We start from the raw sequence: 15,684 nt of genomic DNA, 5'->3' as shown, positions 1-15,684 counted from the left end.
GCAGGGATGGAAGAACAGATCTTCATGTCCTGGAGAGAGGAACAATGACGGGGGTCATTTTGTATTTTGTTTTATAAATAGTGCAGATTGTCATATTTCACTCTTTTCAATTCACAAAATGATAGTAGAATTAACGCTCCTAAACGATTGTGAATTCATAATGAAGGTCTTATATGCCACAGAGTCCAACAACAAATTCAAACAGCACGCAAAGCAGAGGGTTGTGGTCAAATACAGCGACTTTAAATATATCCATATATATGACAACAGAAAGGGGCGAAAGTATGTATGTATATCAACTTTTTTTCAGATTTATAAAGAAAGTGTCTTCTTATACTAGCAAGTTTTTATATATATATATATATATATATATATATATATATAATTTCATCACATACAACTTTTTTCCAGCCTCTTCCTTCTTAGGTGTTTAAAAAGAGGGTGGGAGAAATGGAAATAGAGGACGGGGAGGTGTGCACCTTCAGCCCGTCTCAAGACGACACCCTTCTACAACACGAGGAAAAGAAACAAGAACACGGCGCACGAGAACAAGAACGCAAGGAACACAAACACGGAGAACACGAGGAACTGAATGAGCAAGAACGAAAGCATGGGGTTGAAGCTGGCATGCTAGATATACAAGCACTTGTCCATTTTTTAAGACAATTGAGGAGGAATGTCAGCATGTTTTTACGATAAACGCCTAGCTACCTGAACGAATGTTAGCGTTCATTTTTGCTGTTAACGGTCTATTTAAATGCCAACATTTGGTTGCCATACTTAAAGTCTGCATACCTTTCTAAAAATACACCTCATGCATATTAAGTGCCTTCAACGTCACACACTTCTGAAGGCTGCGGAAGGCTGTTTCAGAACCCCTAAATTGATAGTACTCGTTGCGACCAGTGCAAGAAATGGATCTCCAAGCAATTCTTAGAAGGCCACGCGTGTGGAGGTAAAGCACAATGTCGCATCTGCAAGAGACCAGTCATCACTCCATATCTCTGCTTCGTTCAAAAAGAAACTCAAGTCCAACTGCAACAAGGATCCGAAAACGTACATCTATTATGATTTCGAATGTACATAGGAAAACGGAATTCACACCCCTAATCTCAGCGTGCTGAAACGCGTGTGCCAACATTGCGACAGTTTAGACATGACCCCCTGTGAACACTGTCAAGGGTTTGGGTCGCAACGCCGCTTCGTATTTCAAAGACAAGACACTTTCAAACAGTTCATGGACTGGTTATTACAATCCGAGAGGGACGAGTAGGGTACTGTGTCCTTCAAACACGATGAAACTACCGCCATTACGCACAATTTCAAAGGATACGATGAACAGTTCACCTTGAATTATCTGTTGCACACGGCTTGTATCAAACCCGCAGTCATCCTCAACGGGAGTGAAATCAGATACATGGGAGTTCTTACAACTTTCTCCCCTTTGCCCTCGCCAAGATGCTCTCTGCGTTTGGTTTAACAGAACTGAAAAAGAGTTATTTCCCCCACTTTTTCAATACGGAACAGAACCAGAATGACGTGGGTCTTTATCCAGATGCCCACTACTACTATCCGGACATGTGAACCAATCGCGAAGCGTTCTATACCTGGTACAATCAACAGGTAGGAAAAGTATTTGATTTCCAGAAGGAATCCTTAACTTATTAGAGTTGTGTTTAAACAATAACCCACCCATGAGTAGGAAAGATTCACTCATGACCAGGGCAGATTTTGCCATCATTACAACCACACTGGACGGTATTGTACACCGTATCAACGTGCTGGCCGACGAAATCGCAAATCACACAGGGATCTTGGTAAAAAGAAAACTGGAGGAAATAGCAGCAGCCAATCTCGTAAGGAACCCATCAACAACACCTACTTCACCTGTGGGGAAATGGGCAATGGTCGCCAGATTGTCCCCAGAAATATGCCAAGAAGAGTAAAGAGCGCGACCCGTGCTACATGTGTGGCCAAGTAGAGCATTTGATTGCGGACTGTCCTAAACAGAAGATGGTGATTCCTCCCGTTCCCAGCGCGAACCCTGAACTACCCAAAGAGGAGGATTTTTTTTTATAAGCCTATCCGGCTTTCACACTACACGTAATCACCGCTCCTGCACGATAATTTTTGCAATGTGATATCAATTTTCAACCAAGAGTAGTCACGAACAGCAGTGAATATCTTTGTTTCAAAGTTGAAATAATTTCACATGATTAGGGAATAGACTTCTACAAGTTGTTTGTGTCGTGGATTATATGAATTTATGTGTGGTGTAACTTCGCCGTTTCATATTTACATTCACTATGAACACACCTTTTGTTTCATTCTTATTAGTACAGAGAGACATTCCACGAACTCCGCGGCCTGTTGAAACATATGTTTACTAGTTTATTTAGATAGCGTTTACCTATATCGTCGCTGCGCTTCCAAAACCTCATCAGTCGGAATTTGCGCCAAATGTGTTTACCATTTTAAAATTATGCAGTATGACAAAACCTCGTATATGAATTCGTTACACTATTAATAGTTCTAGAAAGAAAATAAAACACCCCAACAAGCTTACATATGTAGTGAAATTGGGTTTCTAGATTAGTATAGGGGCGAATTGCCAGGGGACCCTGTTCCCTTTTACCAGAAACGGGGACCCCAAATCTCTCTCTCGATTCCGGGAATTGAAGGTGTAGGGTTGTAGATTTGACCAGTGTACATAATTGTCACCTTTATTGTTAATTATTGCTGATTTGTTTATTACAATTGATTTAACCAAGTGATCAGGTGTTCGTGTCGGTCTGTCTCACTCCGGGGATCACTTTACATAATTTGAATACAGGTCACTTACAATGAACTTTAACTTGCTTTATTTAACAAATGAAAGATTTTGATATATTCATTACTCGCAAATATGTTTAACTATTTCTGGAAAGCTGTTGAACTGGAATTTTTTTCTGCGGACTGGTTGAAATTAGTATACCCCATCAGTCCGCCTGGACTGGTGACCTAAAAATTTAGAGCTCTTCCAACGACCGCTGTTCCAGGATAATTATAACATTTCATACTTTCTATATACTTTCTATATGGCATTAGCTGCAGAACTGTAGCTCTCTGAAAAAATATTTTGACATAACAGAGAGCTACAGAGCCACCCCTTATAATCAAAGTACTTAAAGTACTCGTGGGAGTTGAACATTGTGGAAATTCAGTTAGAAAAGATAGTACTGGAAGGGTAGGGGGATAAATGACTGAATATTATCATGATTTTAGATACAAATCAACTGTTGTTGTTTTTCAAAGCGTTAAAACAGCAAACATGGATAATGGAAGGCCCATGGGCCACAACGCTCCTCGAGTAACTGAAGTCGTGTTGTTGTTTTCTAGAATTTCACCCCTTTATATTCTCATGAAAAATGTGACCACATATTATGGCCCAAACTTTCAAATCAATATGGTTATCAATGCCTTGCAGTTATGAAGAAGTTTTTCCATTGTATATATACATTCAAGTTTAATCCTAGTTATAGCTAATTCTAAGGATTCATTACTTGAAAAGGTAGTCCAATATGCTAAACTGTCACCTGAGTATACTACAGTCCTGTAGAGGATCAATGGAATGGTAAATAATTGTATAATAACTCAAAATAAATGAAATGCAAAAAAATTAAAAATTGTCGGGCATCGGAAATGCACAAGCCAAGTTGCGCAAGGAATGGGCATAGAGGGAACCGGCAGAAAAGTTTTCAAGAATTATCAAGCAGGGAGCAAAATTTTGCGTACGTAAATTTCAGCCGACTTAAATCCTTTGTGACCTTGACCTTTAACCCTTGACCAAAATCAATAGGCTTCTTTGTCTCATCAAGGGCGATAATCCATCTAAGTTTAATTGAGATCCTATAATTTGTTAAAAAATTATAGTGCAGAAAACAAAATTTTCTCCAAATTTCAGTCTATTTATAGCCACTGTGACTTAGACCTTGTGACCCCGGAATCGATAGGCTTCTTGTCTTACTTAATCGATCTAAGTTTGATTGAGATCCTATAATTCGTTCAAGAGCTATGGTGCGGAAAACAAAATTTTCTCCAAATTTCAGTCTATTTATAGCCAGTGACCTTGACCTTTGACCTAGTGATCCCAGATTCGATAGGCTTCCTCATCTTACTGAGGGTGACAATCCATCTAAGTTTGAATGCGATCCTATAATTTGCTCAAGAGCTATGGTGCGGAAATGAAATGTTGATGCGTGCCCGCCTGCCCGCCCAAAGGCACTTCATCAGATCATAAGCCGAGTTCGACTTCATCGAAACACCACTAAAAATGAAACACTAGTCAAATAATGTTATTTGTTGCCAAAGTATTTGGGATATTATACTGTGGCTCAAACAGGGGGTGAATGAACCTGACAGTATGGAAAGCATATAGTGGAATCAGACTTGTGATGCTGGAAATCTATAGTGATTAATAAACTATACATGTACAAGTTCCATAACTATTTTTTTCTCCTCAGTTTGTGAGGGAGAATCCTCATGTCTCTTTCATCTGTAGACAAATAAACAATGTGTTTTGACCAGAGCAATTTCTAATTCTTTTTGCAGCATAAATTCAACATTGTGGCAACTGGGTTAAACTTTGATAATGAAGTAATACATGGCAGCACCTTATCCCATGCTCTTAAAATTTCTGTTTGACACACACTCATGACATCCACTCAAACATTACAGAGTGCAGCAAAATCCCATTGTAATAGGGGATTTAAAATGGATAACTGGTACAAAATATGGTACATACTATTCAAAAAGGATAATGAATTTGACATATTGATGTCTTGGAAAAGGAAATTCTGACATCGGGGCTCTAAGCGTTTTCAAACATTGTCATTTGATAAAAGTGTTCTACATTTTTAAAAATAGATATTAATATGTCTTTACATACATAGGTGAGAAAGGTTCCATTATTCCTAGCCGAGACATACCATGTATGCGCAAAAAATTCATAAACAAATATCACACTACTCACGTAGAAAATGTGGACCTTACCGTCATCAAGCGCAGCGAAACACGCCATTTCGAGATTATAGTCGACGAAAGCTCGTTAACAGTAATGAATAAAGTACACTCATTTTGTATCTATTTTGTGACTTTCTTTATTAAAAGGAACAGTTCTCTAATGTGTAACGTGCAATTACTACGTAATTCAATAACTTGAAGCATGAAGCAGTTTCACTTTGCCACCGGATATAAGAAATTTTATTTCGTATTCCGATCCCAATCGAAAGTTATTGACTGGGAATGACGTGTTTTAATTCAATCTACATGTAACATGTAAGCATTTTTTATATCACATTAAAAATAAAACCAAATATATACACATACACAATGTTGTAGAGTTATTTCTTGTAAATTTTCTGAGGTTTCGCACCATATTCGATATTTCGCGCCACGGTGTCAATAGGGCTTGTGTGCAGTTGTCGTTGGTTTCCCTATCAATGTTTATAGGTGACGCTGCGCTACAAACGACAATTTTCAACCTTATCTTTTATTTTTCTATGTCTATCAGTATCAATTTGATCGAAATCTTGTATTCAAATTGATTTGAATACAATATCATTGCATTTATTTACATATCAATTATCAAAATTAGATTAATTCAGAAAAGTTACATGGATTATTTAATGGCGGATGTTTATAAAAGTTTATGTTGATTTACCTAGGAGTAAATCAGCTGACACAGAACCCCCGCTGACGACCACTATACAAATCAATACAAATTACTGCGCAGAAAAGTGCGTGATGACCCAGGGAGATTGAACATAGTTCAACTCCCAAAAACCTTCGATTTACGGCTCACAAAAACCTGCGCATGGTTGAGGCCTTATATCGTTGTATTCTTGAGTTGCTGTCTCATAAATTTAATATAAAAAAATTCTCAACATATTTTCCTATTATACTTGTGTCTAAACATACCTTCAAATATTCATTAAAGCCCCATACGACCTGAAAACTCCCAGCTTCAACTGATTTCGTTTGTTGACGTAGCCATGTTAGGTAGCCGGTCTACCTTTGAGACCCACCCCCAGAGTCAGCCAAAACGCCCCAAAAAAGTAAAATTCAAATATTGGTAAATGCATAAATGGTAGTGGTAGTGTAAATATAATAAATAAGTAATTGGACATTGGACTAATAGAGAAATTTTTTTCAGACTTTGAAAAAACCCAGTCCCGAGACCATTCGGCCTACGGAGACCGCCTTCCCGACTATCTACCTCTGAGACCCGCCCCAAGAGTCAGCCAAAACGCCACAAAAGGGTTCTTTCCCTCAACATGTACGGGGACATGGTAGGCAGTAAATTCGCCGAGGGAAATAAGCAGAAGGGCCAAGATCAGAGAAGGACAACCGCCGGCAGATTCGGACTTAAGAACTTTATTGACTATTCATGGAGAACCTGGCTCAAAAAATGTATTTAGATCATTCAGGCGTGACTTGCATCTGCACATGTAATGGCCGACCTATTGGTAGTGCACAACTTAAATCAGTTATATCTTGGTTTGGGGCCAGATAGGCATATATAGTTACTATTATTGTATCCACCAGATACTACGGTTTTTAGGTTACCAGCCGAAGGCCGTAACCTTATGTCGTGGATTTCGGCCTTGGATGACCTTGAAAGGTCAAACTCAAGGTCACAGAACTTATATCACCTATATCACGGTTTTGGGGCCAGATAGGCATATAGTTTTATATCACGGTTTTGGGGCCAGATAGGCATATAGTTAGTATTGTTCCCGGAGTGTATGGCCTGTACAGAGCGTACGGGCTGTGTGCAACAAGTGTACCAAATGTATCATCGGTTAACTATGGCCCATTGCACACTCCAAACTTCGTACCCGGAGTATATGACCTGTACAGGGCGTACACTTTGTGTACAGAGCGTCTCTTTGTAGATTAGCCATACAGATTTAGAGCTCTTCCAACGACCGCTGTTCCAGGATTTCAATACCCACACATCCCCCACGTCAAAAACATTCTCGTTAAAAGCCCTCCCACTTACATAAGGTTTTAAAATGTTGATCCCCACCCTATTTAACTACCGAACTGTACTAAAACACCAGCTAAGATAACGTAACACCCATGGTAACAGATTATATAAACACTTCCTCAATGTTTACTGAGGCCATTCATGGGTTACATCTCGGTAAAAAAAAATTAAAACTTTTAATTTCTCGGTTCTGTAAGATTGAAATAAATAACAAATGAGTGGAGATTAAGTATAGAAAAAGAACAATTTTACGATTAAAATAAAGGAGCAGAAAGAATATTAATTTACTATTTCGGAATTTATAATCTTGGTTCTAATTTTATGTTTAAAAATATTTTTTCTACTAAATGGAACGTAAAATGTTTCGTATCTCCACTTCTGTTTCAAAATGCAAATGTGCCGTTTATAATAAACTATAACATTTTATTTTGAAAACACCTTGAGCAATTGAGGTGATTGATAATGGGGTGAAAACCAACATCTTTACCTCGACCACAGAGGTATAAAACATTATAAGATATGTCTCTGCCTTTCTGAACAACTTTTGTAAATAATATACATCTATTCCACTATAAACGTAACTTTATATCCAATGTAAAACTATATAAATAACTTGACGGACGTTGCGAATGTATCCTAGACTGTCATATACGAACGACCTGTTTAACAGATTAGTTTTAATCGATTGGTAAGTCGTACGTCGTGTTGGGAATTTCGCTTATACTGTCATATACGAACGACTTGTTTAACAGATTAGTTTTAATCGATTGATAAGGCGTACGTCGTAAGGTCCTGTTACCTGGTCCTCAGTACCTTTTCATGAGAAACGAATAAATTTTGGCGGGCATTCAGATGAGACCGCAACAAACCGAGACCCCGTATCACAGCAGGTGTGGCACGATTTAAAACCCCTCTCTGCTCAAAGACCGTAAGCGCTGAACAAAGGGTTATATTGTGTAGCCCTTCACCATTAATAGTGATGTCTCCATATGAGTGAAAACAGGGCCGTAAATTAACCTTCAATTTGGAGGAGGCAGGAAATTAGGCGGGGGTCTGGGGGCCGTCCATTTTGTGCACACTGAACACGTTTCGTGCAAAATCCTTGATTCTAGGGCCTTCTAAGATGTTACTTGACTAACTCATTCTAAAAGAAAGATTTGGAATGCTTTTTAAGGGAGGTATCATGTTCTTAGTTATTGGAAACAACATAAATTCTAATGAACTTTAAATTTTAATTTTTTTTTGGCTCAAAAGTTGGAGGAGGCAGCTGCCTCCTCCGCCTTCATGTAATTTACGGCCCTGGAAAACATTAAACAGTATACATCTACGAAGTTAGGACACTTGTTATGGTTTTATTTGTTCACGTTCATTATGTTTATACAGATATCCTGTGATGACCTGCGTTAGAATTGGACCTCTGAGGCCCAGTGTCACAGCAGGTGTGGCACGATAAAGATCCAGACCTGCTCAAAGGCGCATTAAGAGCTGATCATAGGCCTAAGTTTATATGCAGCCCTTTACCGGCAAAAGTGATACCTCCATATGAGGGGAAATGAATATACCATCAATCTAGATATAAAACCCTTTAACATACATGCGTAACTTAAGAGGTATGCTGCATGGTATGGTATTTCAACTGACTTGACACGCATGAGCTTGAGGTCAGTTTTTGAATCGATTGATTGTATCTTGCTTAGCGTCTCCCCCCCCCCTTCCCCCCTCTCTCAAGATTTTTTTCACTTGTATGAAGATGTCACCAAGACCGGTGAAGGACATCAAATTTTGGTCTATGCTCGACCCTTCGCTTTCACTGCAATACAACCGATCATTGGGTCTAATGCTGTCTGACGTTTCATACCGATTGTTAAACCCTTCATGGTACACTGATTTGATAAGGATGTAGGAGTCGAGGCGGGTGTGACCAGGTAGCAGAGGATGCTTACCCCTGATAGGCACCTGATCTCACCTCTGGTGTGTCCAGGGGTACTAGTCTAGTCAATCTAGCAAATCACCTCAAAGTAATTGCAACAGAAACAAACTCAACGGAATTGATTAAACATAAGCCCGACTAACAACATACAAAAAATCGGACAATGGGAAATATTTCAAATTTAGACTTAAATATTTTAGTAAACCATCGATATTTTGTGGTGTTTACGGCACGCCGTAAACGCAAAGTGGAGTAAATAAACTATGAGGGTCATCGGAATAAACATCTACACAACATTCTACGGTAATGAAAATCGCAATTATACAGCTTAACATTAATAAGTATTGTATTAAAAATGTAATTTTTGAAAATTCTCATACAGACAATTGCTAAAATGATCAGCATCTCATATATTTTTTTCATCAACTTCCAGTCTCGGGGGAACTATCAGGAAAAGTTTCAAAATAGTTTGTTTGACTCTTTACTGAATTAATTTTAATTTGATATGTAAATGAACACAATATTTATTTAAGAAAGTATAAGTTATCATTTATTAATGAAATCATAAAGAAATAATGTTAATTCACAAGGGGAAGTGACGTTAGCTAAAAAAAAAAAAAAAAGTATGGAAAGCCATTCTGGTTAAAAGTATCAGTTATTTTGCATCTTCATCATTTGAGCAAGCGTTTTCTATTTTAAAAAAATTGTAAACCTATCAAGGAAGCAATTTTGTTTTTCCTTTTTAAAATTCGGGTTTTGGGGGTCATTTATGGGTAATTATAATAAGACAATAATAATATAAATAATGAAAATCAATGTAAAAAAAAGCACTGCAGCTCACCATGTATTGATGTAAAATGAACAATCGTAAAATCTAGTAATTACTATTTCTAATATATTTATTCTCAGACATCAATGGACATCTGCTGTATTTGCAATGAGCCAATATCTGATAGACAATCAGTTGTTATTAGAGAAAAGGGTGCAAAGCATATCAACGAATGCAGCAAATTGCGCAACGATGTCATAGCAGTGGCATCAGGAGATGTATTACATCAGGATTGTCGTCGAGAATATACTAACCAAAAGGCCATCAAAATAAAATGCCGTGAACCCAGAGAACCGCTAACTCCCAATCGTATTTTAAGGTCTAAAGAACAGTTTAACTATAGAGATAACTGTCTCTTTTGTAGCCAGCCTGCAAGTTTAGATGACAGGAGAAGAGGGACAGACTCATTTCTTGTTAGAACAAGTGACTTTCAGAAAAACATTATTAAATTATGCAAAGAAAGAAATGATGACTGGGCTACACAGATCCTTGCAAGAATTCACTATGCACAAGATTTACACGCAGCAGACGCCATATATCACCAGCAGTGCAGTGTTAATTTCAGAACTGGTAAAAATGTACCGTCTTCTACCCCTAACCAAAAAAAGAAGGGAACAGGTAGACCACAAAGAGAAGAGTCACAGGCGGCATTCTGTCAAACCCTGGAGTATTTGATTAAAAACGAAGATGAACAGCTTACAGTCAATGATATGGTCACTAAAATGTCTGAGTTATGTGGAGAAAACCTATCATATTCACAAGTTCATATGAAATCAAAAATTCAAAATCATTTTGGCGAGGATGTCATAATTGCAGAAATCAACGGAAGACCAAATGTTATCACTCTTCGGAAAACAGCGAAAAATATTCTGCAGGATTTTCATCAATCTCAGTCTCAAAATGACCCAGAAGTCGAAAAGCTTAACATCTTGAAAGCTGCAGCAAATCTCATAAAGTCTGATATTAAGCATATATCAAGCAGTAAATCAGAGTATCCATGTGTGGCTGATATTGAATCCACAGAAAGTAATTTAAATTACATACCAGAAAGTCTGAAAACAATTTTGCGTACATTATTTAGTGAAAGCAATGTCGATGTCAAGGTATCCTCCATAGGACAGTCTGTCGTGCAAGCAGCTAGACCACGATCCCTTATTGCACCTCTCCAAATTGGATTGGCCGTAGTAGTAAGGGGGGTAGTCTGAGGGCACTTTATGGTCACCCATCATAGGGCCGTCTGGGGGCACCCCCTCATAGGGCCGTCTGGGGGCACCCCCTCATAGGGCCGTCTGAGGGCACCCCATCTTAGGGCCGTCTGAGGGCACCACTGTTAGGGCCGTCTGAGGGCACCATGTTTAGGAGGGCTCTCCTAGGACCAACTTGGGTCATACTAATCTACTCATAGAACCCATGATATTTCCCAAGACATCGATTTTATATTAAATCCAGGTTTTTTCGCATTTTCTTAGTTCAATCTCGGAATTCATAGGAAAAACACCAGCTTGTATCAGTAAGTCATACATTGTGATATACAGCTTATTTCTTTTTTTTGTCTCATTAATAAACTTGAACTCCAATAGTAAGAAGATAAATAAAAGTTGTTGATAAAAAAAAATTTATTTGTCAATATCAATAATTAATACACATGATTTTATAAAATATGATGCATCTTAAGTAAGTTTTAGGTACAAAAGAAAAAGTTACGTTTGCAAATAAAAAATATTTAAGTTATATAAATATATATTCAGTCAACAAAGCACAAAAAGGAAAGTGAGATTAGAATCCAAAAGTTACTTTCAAAAATACTGGAAACTTCACACATACAAACACAAACATATATACAATGATATATCCAAAAGGAATGTTTGAACTTACTCGAAATTGTCGAAAAAATACAGAGCAGTCTCAAACACGTTTAGCCTGGTCCATGTCACTTCCAGTTTTTAATATAATTTTGAATAAAGTTGACCAACATAGAGGTCTGTAGTAAGTCTACTCTAAGTGAGTCAACAAGTTCGCATAACGCCCGTAGTTCCTCCTTAAGAGGATATTCCCGAGAATTTTCTGTTACGGTTAAATTTGCGGGCGTTATGGAAGGTGTTAATATATGGTCCGGTGTCGGAAGGAATTGGCAGAATTGGTCTTCTACTGACACTGTAAGCTCTGGAGACACCGGACTGTATTTTGGTGACGTGGGGGTATACCCTTGAGACGCCGGGGTGTGTTTGGATGTTGGGGTATACTCTGGAGACACCGGGGTGCATTGGGGTGACGTTGGGGTATACTCTGGAGACACCGGGGTGTATTGGGGTGACGTTGGGGTATACTCTGGAGACACCGGGATGTATTGGGGTGACGTTGGGGTATATCCTTGAGACAACGGACTGTATTGGGGTGACGTTGGTCTATACTTTGGAGACGTCGGATTGTATTTCGGATGACTTGAGGGTAAAACCTGGAGACGTCGGGGCTGTTTGGTGGGTGACGTCAGAGAGAAAGTAGATCGTGTTTCTGTGCGCTTTTCAAGCGCCTCGTATTTTTCATTGTTTTCCATTCTGTAAGAAAAAAAAATTGGAACATATATAATAACAAATATCATTTTTTTTTTATACATTTATGTTTAATAGAGATTTGTCTTTTAGAGTATTTTAAGACTTTAAGCTAAAATGAGTTATAACTAAACCATTTTGTTTACTTCACTGAATAAGGTAACTATACCTAAATGTATTTAACAGTGGGTCCTCCTGACTCCTCTGTTGAGTATACCCTTGTCTCGCCATTTTCCTTTAAGAAAATTCAAATTTAAATATTAAGTTTCATTTCATGTTAAATTCAAATCAGTGTGTCTTGTGTTACAGAAAGACACTCCAAATTTGTATTTAATCACATATTTGGAGTTCAAACTACACTAGGAAACACTGACGGATCTAAAAAAAAAAAAAAATACGAGAGAAAAAAAAAAAAGTAATTGCACACATTGACAGAGGTAGCGTAGCAAGAATGATAACTCTGGGTAAAGTATTAAGTGGAGAGTAGCAGGAACGATAACTCTAATTAGAGATTGATTAGTTCTCAGAACATATGTTCAAACCTTACCAGAAGTTAAGTTAGTTAACGAGAGAGAGAGAGAGAGAGAGAGAGTATTCTTTACTGAAAGGTAAGATAAGTTTACCTTTGAGTGAGAATTATTGAATCCTCCGTCTCGCTCAGTTTTCTCTTTTTCCCACTCTTTAACGGCTCTTCATCATCACTTAGATCAAGGTCTTGGGGGGAATTCCTAGTTAAATAGTATTTTAAAGATGTTTGGGTGAAATAAATTAAAAACAAAATTTGTAATTTGAAAATAAAAGAATAAATTTGTAATTTAGAAAAATGCTTATATCTGGGTGTTTTAAATCTGATTTCTTAAAGTAATGATAGCTCTAAAAAAAAAAAAAAAAAAAAAAAAAAAAAACTGGAACATTTATTTATTTTTTACATTTTTTTTTTTTTGATAGTTTTGTACGTAACTTAAAGTAAAACCATGAATCAAATTGAAACAAACTTTTTTTTTTTTTTTTTTTTACAATTTTTTTTTTATCAAAATGAAGATTTGAAATCTTCTGAATATGTAGCTTTGTATAGGCATCAAGTTTAGAATGGGAAGACAATAATGTAATTTTGCTTTATTCAGAACCTTTGAATAGGTTTCTAACACAAACATTACGAAAGAAAATGTGTAACTTTTTTTTTCTGTCATTGTAATAGAAAATAACAATTTCAACATCAAAAAAAAATTCGACATAAAAAATGACAGCTATTATAACTTTGATAAGTGATAATTTAAAAAAAAAAGACCAAAAAAAAAAAAGAGACGTACTTACCCCGAATCAAACACCACCTCAAATTCTTTTCCCAAATCTAACCACTCTTGCTCGAAATCTTCAAACGTCTTAAAAAATGCTTCTGCCATCTCTATTCTAAAGGATTTGTTCTGAAGACTGTGATTTACTTTACATTTATCCATTCTATTTATACTGATTCTTGGGGATGAGATGAGCAGGACTTGGCGTTTATCAATTGTTTTTATGTAAATTAGAAGTGGTCTCATTTAAATTCCGCGCGCACGCTATGATCGTGCGCGCGTTTTTTACATCATATGTGTTTCTATGCTAAAATTCTATAATTATTCTGTATGTGGTGTAGTACGAAATCGTATATGCTATAATTATTCAATACATAATATATTATATATTTTTATATTGTCAATCAATTATCCTAAATGAAAAAGAAAATATCCTATACGTATTACACTTAATTACATCAATAAAAACTGGTTCGTTATTTCCCACCTCATTCACAAAGATGACCGAAGCGGTGTAAGAATTACTCTAGAGCCAGAAATAATTTGTTTAATCGACATTTTTACTTTTGATTCGATTAATATTGACACAAATTTGCTTCTATGTGGTGATAATGCTTTTCCTTTGCAAACTAATATAAACATTTTTACAGCTGTTCACAGATTTATAGATGAAACTTGTAGATTTCATAAGTTACTGTACAAGTTATCTATTGTTTTATTATCAAGCATGACATTTTGTAATTAATGTTTGCAAGTGATATTGTTTGATATCTTGTATGACGTTTTGTAATTAATCTTTAGGAGATCTAGAGGAACTATTAAGTTGCAAGAACCTGTTCCCAATCCTTTTGATTTCATCAATAAAATATGTTCAAAATAAACACAAACGAAGCGGGTTTTTTTTTTTAATTAAAGTTCATTTCACCTTTTAGAAACTATCGCGCGCATGATTACCGTGCGCGCGTTTTCTACATCTTCTGTGTTTCTATGCTAAAATTCTATAGTTATTACACCTGGTTCATTATTTCACACCTAATTAAAGTTGAATTGCCATGACACGACTTGATCACCGAAGCGAGGTTTTTTAAAGTTCAATAATACCCGGTGCATGAGGACCGCGCACACGTTTTCATTCACCTTTTAGAAAATACCGCGCGCGCGTTTTCTGTAATTATTCGTACGTGTTGTCATGCTAATATTCTATAATTAACTTGTGTTTAATTTTCCTTTAAAATGACGACATCCTAGCTATATTATATAAACCTGTTCGTCATTTCACACCATTTACATGACGCGCCCCATCCATGTACTCATTCACAAAAGATCACCGAAGTGAGTTTTTTCTTTAAAAAAAAAAAAAAAAAAATTACTAAGATTAAAAAAAAAAAGCATTTTAGTCATATCTTGTAACTAGTACTGATGTAGTTTTCAATGACATACTAAATTCATTCAAAAGCGAGTTCACTAGACAGCATTAGTAGATTATGTACCCTGTCGATGTGCGATAGCATGGGTAAACTAACCTAATAAACACTTATCACATTAAAAAAAAATGTTTACGTGTAATCTGAGTAACCTGATTTATTACACAGTTAAATGAGTGGGACACAATAATCGTCTTGTGTCTGTAATATTAAACTATATTAATTAATATCACATTGTAATGAACAACACAGTGTGTCTGTCGTCATGAACTATGCGCACAATTCATAGTATGAAAGTAATTTAAGTTTGTGTCATTGGCATTATTATTTAATCACCACTAGCCGCCAATATCTGTCATCATTTAAGGTTTGCGTTATACAACAGAGAGAGAGAGAGAGAGAGAGAGAGCATTGTTTCAAAAATATGAAAATATTTTTAAAAAATATGAAAATATTATTTTAAAAAATATGAAAATATTATTTTTTTTTTTAAAAAAAAGTCAAAGAAGAAAAGAAAAAGATCTCAGTTAATAAAAAGTTAGTAGAGTCAGCGTAAATTTTCACGTGGGAAAAAACTGCAAACGGGTAGTCATGTGACACTGCGCACGAGGCAAAAGCAATATTTGA

At 36.5% G+C, this 15,684-nt stretch overlaps 1 protein-coding gene across 1 annotated transcript; it reads right to left on the bottom strand.

Moving 5' to 3' along the window:
- Positions 1 to 11,387: 11,387 nt before the first annotated feature.
- On the bottom strand, positions 11,388 to 12,998 carry LOC125662825 (uncharacterized). Its single transcript, XM_048895191.2, has 3 exons — positions 12,962 to 12,998; positions 12,508 to 12,573; positions 11,388 to 12,344 (listed from the first exon to the last, which is right to left on the bottom strand). Exons 2-3 carry the CDS (start codon positions 12,567 to 12,569, stop codon positions 11,720 to 11,722), a joined length of 687 nt encoding a protein of 228 aa, XP_048751148.1. The 5' UTR covers positions 12,570 to 12,573; positions 12,962 to 12,998; the 3' UTR covers positions 11,388 to 11,719.
- Positions 12,999 to 15,684: the final 2,686 nt, after the last annotated feature.

The sequence above is a fragment of the Ostrea edulis genome, chromosome 8 (genome assembly GCF_947568905.1).
Source record: "Ostrea edulis chromosome 8, xbOstEdul1.1, whole genome shotgun sequence".
NCBI classification, from domain to species: Eukaryota; Metazoa; Mollusca; class Bivalvia; order Ostreida; family Ostreidae; genus Ostrea; species Ostrea edulis.
This window is presented reverse-complemented; position numbering and strand designations above follow the sequence as displayed.

Excerpts from the sequence above, each read along its gene's own strand:
- LOC125662825 (XM_048895191.2), bottom strand. The coding sequence starts at position 12,569 with ATGGCGAGACAAGGGTATACTCAACAGAGGAGTCAGGAGGACCCACTG. Across the intron at positions 12,345-12,507 it reads CCACTGTTAAATACATTTAG|AATGGAAAACAATGAAAAAT; the intron begins GTATAGTTACCT and ends TTTTTCTTACAG.